The 6,765-nt window shown below is 67.8% G+C and overlaps 1 protein-coding gene across 1 annotated transcript; it reads right to left on the reverse strand.

Annotated features, from left to right (window-relative positions):
- Window positions 1-1,085: 1,085 nt before the first annotated feature.
- LOC309583112 (methanethiol oxidase-like) lies at window positions 1,086-6,557 on the reverse strand (the record flags this gene model as incomplete). Its single annotated transcript, XM_082298638.1, has 12 exons — window positions 1,086-1,248; window positions 1,684-1,802; window positions 2,203-2,295; window positions 2,400-2,521; window positions 2,820-2,898; window positions 3,100-3,281; window positions 3,909-4,091; window positions 4,195-4,315; window positions 4,543-4,731; window positions 5,494-5,606; window positions 5,894-5,947; window positions 6,554-6,557. 12 exons carry the CDS (start codon window positions 6,555-6,557, stop codon window positions 1,086-1,088), a joined length of 1,422 nt encoding a protein of 473 aa, XP_082154764.1.
- Window positions 6,558-6,765: the final 208 nt, after the last annotated feature.

The raw sequence follows: 6,765 nt of genomic DNA on the forward strand, positions 1-6,765 counted from the left end.
TGTGGGGATTTGGGACTGTGGGACGGATGGGATCTTAGAGCTCATCTCGTTCTTCCCCCATGGACAACTCCCACTGTCCCAGGTGGCTGCAAGAGCAGTCCGGGCTGGAATTGGGCAGTTCCGTGGGGAATCCATGGAATAACCTGGGCCAGGCTCCGGGATTTATCCCTAAAATCCCATCCGACCCAGCACAAGGAATTCTGGAATGGTTTGGGATGGAAAAGATCCCAAAGATCCCTAAAGATTCAGGGGCGGGGACAGCTCCCACCATCCCAGGGTGCTCCTGGACAATTCCAGGGATGGGGAATCCATGGAATAACGCGCGCCCACCAGCGAAGAACCAGCAAAGGGAATTTGTCCCAGAAACTTCCAGCAATCCCTGCACACCCCGTGCCCCACCCCGGGGATTTTCCCAGCCCCGCTCCCACCCTCAGCCCCGGGCGGGATTTGTTTCCCCCGGGATGAGTTGGGAATGAGACTCGGGAAGCTGCGGCTGATGCGGGGAACAACTTTATTTATTCCAGGCTAAAGCAGGGCCGGGGCGAAGCAGCGTCGGGAAGGGCTCGGGATTGCCGGGAAAGCGCCGGGAGCGCTGCAGGGAATGTCCCGGGACAGGGACCGAGCCGGGCCGGGCACGGGATGGGAGCCGGGACGGGACAGGGACCGAGCCGGGCCGGGCACGGGATGGGAGCCGGGAGCGCTGCAGGGAATGTCCCGGGACAGGGACCGAGCCGGGCCGGGCACGGGATGGGAGCCGGGAGCGCTGCAGGGAATGTCCCGGGACAGGGACCGAGCCGGGCCGGGCGCTTCCCTCGCTGCCGCCGAGGCTGCCGAAGTTCCGGATCTCGGGAAGAGCCCGGGGACATCGCGGGGACATCGCGGGGACATCCCAGGGACAGCCGCGGGTGCCGGCGCTGCTTTGCCCGGAGCGGGATCGAGATTCCAGCGGGAACGGGGACCCCAAAGCCCGGAATCACCCGAGGGGACCCCACACCATCACCCGAGGGGACCCCACACCCATCACCCGCCGGGACCCCAAGGGCAGCACCGCAGGGGGAGGGGACAGCGGGCGCTTCCCGGGATCCCTAGGGCAGGATCTCGGACTTGGAATCGCCGCCGGCGAAGCGAATCTCGTGCGCCAGGCACGGCCCGTGCGGCTCCTTGCCGAAATCCACCAGGAAGTTCTTGTTCACGGCCAGGCCGCCCTTGTCCGTGTCCACGTCGAGCTGCAGCATCACCGAGCCCTCCCTGCGTGGGGACAGCGGGGGCTCGTGGCGACAGCGACCCCCGGGCTGCGCCACGGAGCCCGCCCGGAGCCGCTGCGGAGCCCGGGAGAGGATTTGCCAGCCCCGGGAGAAGGGGATGGCAGCGGGGCCGGCTTTGGCTCCCGAATTCCCTCCGGGAGTGAGCGAATCCCTGGGCAGGATGGGCCAGGACGGGCTCGGGCTCACTGTTGCTCCCGAATTCCCTCTGGATGATGAGGACAGGACGTGCCACGACTGGATCCCCTCGGGCCGGGGCTCATCCCCGGCTCTGCTCAGTCCCGACCCGCCCGGGGGCTCCGCCGGGAGCGGCTCCGGGACAGCCCCGGGCGGGTCCCGGCCCCTTGCCCGCCCCCCGCCCCTCCCGGTCCCGCAGCGCCCCCGCGCCGGGGGGAGCCTTTTCCAGCCGGGAATTCCTTACTTGACCACGCTGGGGTAGAACTGCCGGTCCCAGGTGCTGTATAAGGAGTTGGTCACGTAGAGCCGCTTCCCGTCCAGGCTCAGCTGCATCGTGCTGGGGCCGCCGTACACGCGCTTGCACTGGGCACACACGGACTGGGGTCACTGGGGGCACTGGGGGCACTGGGGGCACTGGGGGCACTGGGGGCACTGGGACTGGATCCCAGCAGGGGAAGGGAAGGGAAGGGGAAAAGCAGGAGAAGGAGCAGATCAGAGCAGGAGCAGAGCAGAGCAAGGGAAGAGCAGGAAGGAGCGGAGCAGGACTAAATGAGAGCAGGAGCAGAGCAGGAGCAGGTCAGAGCAGGTCAGAGCGGGACTGAGGTCAAATCCGAGCAGGAGCAGGTCAGAGCAAGAGCAGGAGTAGCTCGGGGACTCATCAGAGCAGGAGCGGATCAGGAACATCTCAGATGCAAGCGGCTCAGCTCAGAGCAGCTGAGCGCAGGCTGAGGCGCGGGCGCTGCCAGCCCTGCCAGGCGCTCACCTTGACCACCAGCGGCTCGGGCTGGCACTTGAGCTCCTCGTCCCTGCACACGGTCACGGGGCCCCCTCGCAGGATGCTGCCCCCCACGAACACCTGCAAGGGACGCGGTGGGACACGAGCGTTCCCCGGGCCCGGCCCCGCTGTCCCCGCTGTCCCCGCGCCCCGCTCGGCCCCCCGGGCCAGGGGCTGCCCCTCACCTGCCCCACCAGCCGCGGCTTGCAGTTCCTGCTCAGCTCGTACTGGCGGATGTCCCCGTGCAGCCAATTGCTGACGAACAGGAACCGATCGTCCGGGCTGATGATGAGGTCGGCGATGAAGGCTGCGGGCACACACGGGCTCAGGGCAGCGCCGGGGGAGGGCACGAGGGGTTGGGCTCAAGGGTTGGGCTTTGGGGTAAAGCAGGACTTGGGGTAAAGCAGGATTTGGGCTCACTCAGACTTTGGGCTCAGGCAGACTTTGGGCTCACTCAGACTTTGGGCTCAGCCATGATTTAGAGTCACGCAGACCTTGGGGTCAGCCAGGCTTTGGGATCAGCCAGGCTTTGGGGTCAGCCAGGCTTTGCCCGGCTGCAGACCTCGCGGAGGGAACAGGAATGCCACCCCCGAGGGCACACGGACCTGGCATCTTGGGCATGATCCAGCCCGACACGTCCTTGGGCGGGATACGGATCACCTCCTCCACTGCCCAGTTGTCTCTCTGCACAGGGACACAGAGCCGCGGCTGAGCCCCCCGGTGCCCCCGATCCCGATGCGGGGATCCCGATCCCGATGCGGGGCACACCGGGCTCATCCCGGCCCGCCCAGGCTCTGGCTCCGCACCCTCCCTCTCCCCGCTCCTCCCCGCGCTCCGGCCCGGCCGGGTCCCCCCGGCAGCCCCGGGGCCGCTCCCGGCACTCGCCTCGCACGATTTGTAGAAGCGAAAGACGACCCCGCTCAGGGCACAGCCCACGTAGCCCTCGGCGGCGTCGGGGTTGTGCAGGAACCGCACGTTCAGGGGCAGAGAATCCTCGCCCAGGTCGAAGCACTGCGTGAGGCTGCGGCAGGACAAGTTCCACACGTTCAGGCGGCGCCCGAAGACCCCTGCGGGACACGGGGGAAAAGGGTCGGGGGCGAGCAGGGCCAGGGATCCCTCCCCGGAGGGCTCCTGGTGGGGATCAGCAGGGAAAGGACGGGATCTGGGGAGGAGAAACTGGGAAAGGGCGGGATTTGGGGAGCAGAGAGAGCAGACAGGGAGATGCAGGATTTTGGGAGCAGACAGGGAAACGCAGGATTTGGGAGCAGACAGGGAGATGCAGGATTTGGGGAGCAGACAGGGAAATGCAGGATTTTGGGAGCAGACAGGGAAATGCAGGATTTTGGGAGCAGACAGGGAGATGCAGGATTTGGGAGCAGACAGGGAAATGCAGGATTTGGGGAGCAGACAGGGAGATGCAGGATTTGGGAGCAGACAGGGAAATGCAGGATTTGGGAGCAGACAGGGAAATGCAGGATTTGGGGAGCAGACAGGGAAATGCAGGATTTGGGAGCAGACAGGGAAATGCAGGATTTGGGAGCAGCCGGGAGCAGCCCGCCCCCGGTGCAGCCCCTGCCCATCCTCAGCCCGAGCCCGGCGAAGGCGCCGGGGGCACAAATCGGCCTCTGTGGGGGCACCGCCCCCCGGCAGCCCCTGGCTCGGCCCTGGCATTGGTGCCACCCGCGTGTCCCCACCTTTCTTGAAGTCATCGGGGTTGAAGCCGCGCCCGGCCACTTTGGGCACCACCCCGGCCGAGCTGACCAGCACGTTGTGCCGGGGCTGGTACGAGAAGTCGCAGCCGCTCGGGGGAACCTCGCACTCGTTCTCCCAGTTCCCCTTCAGCTCAAAGGTCTCTCCGTCCAGCACCACGAAGCCACCTGGGGCACACGAGGGACGCGGCGGTGACAAAGCCGGGCTCCCGCGAGCTTCCCGAGATGGGAATCTTGGCAGGGAAATGGGAATTCTGGCAGGAGAATTCACCTTTGGCGTTGCCAGCGGGGTCGCCCATGTTGGCGATCAGGACGTCCCCGTTGGGCAGGGGGTGGGTGACAGCCAGGTAGCCCTTGTTGCACTTCCAGAACACATCCACGGGCTCGATCGTCTGCAAAAATCAGCACAAAGTTCCGCCTCCGCCTGCTCGCCGCCTTTCCCGGGATCACAGAATCCTTCGGGGCCGGGAAAGACCCCCAGGATGGTCCAGCCCAGCCTCTGGACACTCCCTGGCAGAGCCCCTTCCTCTCCTCCCTCCATCCCTCTCTCCATCCCTCCCCGTGCTCCCCCCCGGTGTCCCCCTTCCCCGCCGCTGCCCGGGGCTGCCCCCGGCCGTACCTTGCAGATCCGGGGCGCCCGGCACTGGGAGCCCACATCCACCACGTAGATGCGGGAGGAGATGAGGCAGGGCAGGACCAGCTTGGTCCTTTTGGCCGCGGCGCCGCTCTCGAAGCAGCCGCAGGCGGGGCCCCACCCCGCGCAGTGCAGCTCGTCCTTGAGGTTGGGCATGGGCAGCCGGTGGATCACCTGGGCACAGCCGGGGGAAACTGGCGAATGCCCCGCCGGGAGCGGCCCCGGGCTCGGGGCGTCCCTGCGCAGGGGCTGCGAACGGCCGGGAGCGCCCGGCGAGGAGAATTCTGCTCGCGGGGAATGAGGGACGTGCAGCTGCCCGCCGGGATTGCTCAGCATTCCCACCGAAATTCGGGGAATTGTGGCTGTGCAGAGCTGCTGCTCGTCCTCTGGGCCGGGCTGGGGCTTTGCTCTGCCGAGTCCTGCCGAGGATGGAGCTTAAAGCGCGTTTAAAATGCTCCAAAGCCTCTTTTGGCTTCCGAGCGCCTTTGATTCCAAGGGGGATTTTTGAATGTGCTGGGAGTTGGGAAGGGAGTCGGAGGCAGCACACGGAGCTGGGGGTGATCCAAGCACGATCTGGCAGGGGGAGAGCGGGGATGGCGCAGGGAAGGGGAGGATTCCCGGCAGGAAAAATCCCTGAGCGCTGCAGAGCCAGCGGGGCAGCAGGAAGGAGCGGAGCCGTGACGGCAAAACTCCCAAAACTTCCCCAGGTGGCTCCGAACGGGACAGGGCCGGCACGGGGGACAAGAGCCAGCCCAGGCTGGGGGGACACAAAGCTGCCCCGAGCCCAGAAGGGGCCGGGCAGGAGCGGAGGGGACACGGGACAAGCGGGTTTTCCCAGGAAAAAAAGAGTCCGAAGGCCGCCCCCGGCGGCCTCGGGAAGCAGAGCCCCCGCAGCGATCCCTCCCCCCAGGAAGCCCAGCAGGAGGCAGCTGGTACCTGGCCGTAGTGGGGGGAGCGGGGGTTGAGGTCCACGGTGGCCAGGAAATCGGGTTGGTCGATGCAGGTGGACCTGTAGGTGCAGGTCACGTAGGCGACCTCCTCCCTCGGGGCTGGGGACACAAAAGCGGGCTCAAACCGCGCCGGGAACCCCCAGCAAGGGCAGGAGAAGCTCCGGGCAACTCTCAGAAACGCCCGAAATGATTTCCAGGATGCTGCGAGCTCCTCCCGCTGCCCCGTCCAGCCCCGGGGCCGTTCCTGCCCCGGGAACAGCCGAGGGGAACCTCCCGGAGTTCTCCCGCTGGGGAAGGAGCTCGGCACGAACACCGAGCTCGGGGGATCCCGAAGACCCCAAATTCCCCCGTGCCAGCCCCGTGCCAGCCCCATTCCCAGCACTCGCCTTTCAGCACGTCGGGGCACGAGGGGTACTCGTAGCACGGAGCTCTGCATCTGTCTGGGGAGACGAGGGGACACCGTGAGCCCCGGCCCGGTGCCGCGGCTCCGGGCTCCCGGCGCAGAGGGTCCCTCCCGCCCCGCGCACCGGGGCCGCCCCAGCCCTCCCCGGGACCCAGCGGGAGCGCTCGGGGCGGCGCCGGCACCTCCCGGCTCCAGGAGGGGACCCCGGGGACAGCCCGGAGCCGAGCCCTGCCCGGGGCCTCGGAGCCCCTCGGGGACCCCTCCCCACCGCGGGGATGGGACAGAGCAGGGACGGGATGGGACAGAGCTGCCTCCGAGACCGAGACCGGGACGGGGACAGAGCTGTCACCCTGAGCCGGGACAGGATGGGGACTCAGCTGTCACCCTGAGCCGGGACGGGAGGGAAGGTCCAGCAGGGAAAATCCCCCTGGACGCCGGACCCCCTGGAGCAGGGAAGGGCCCCTCAGCCCCGCAGGAGCTCCCCAGGGCCCAGCAGAGCCTCGGGACCAGCGGCACCGCGGCCAAAGCTCGGCCCCAGCTCCCCCCTCCTGCCCAGCTGTGGACAAAGCCAGCTGTGCCCAGCTGTGCCCGGGCCGGGGCTGCGGGCCCGGAGCTGCGGGGGGAGGCTCCGAGGCTCCCTTACCCATGGCTGGAGCTTTGGGGGTGCCCGGTGGTGGCGGCCGAGGAGCTGGAGCTGGAGGGGCAGCTGCTGTCTCCGGGCTGGAGCGGCTGTGCTGTGCCCAGGCTGCTCCCGGGGGGCCTTTTATCCCGGGAAAAGGGTGGGGGGAGCGGGGCCAAGCCCAGGGAGGGGCTGCCCAGCGCTTGGGAGGTGCCAGCCCGGCGCTGCGGCTTCTT

Source organism: Coloeus monedula (assembly GCF_965178545.1).
Source record: "Coloeus monedula genome assembly, chromosome: 29".
Lineage (NCBI taxonomy): Eukaryota > Metazoa > Chordata > Aves > Passeriformes > Corvidae > Coloeus > Coloeus monedula.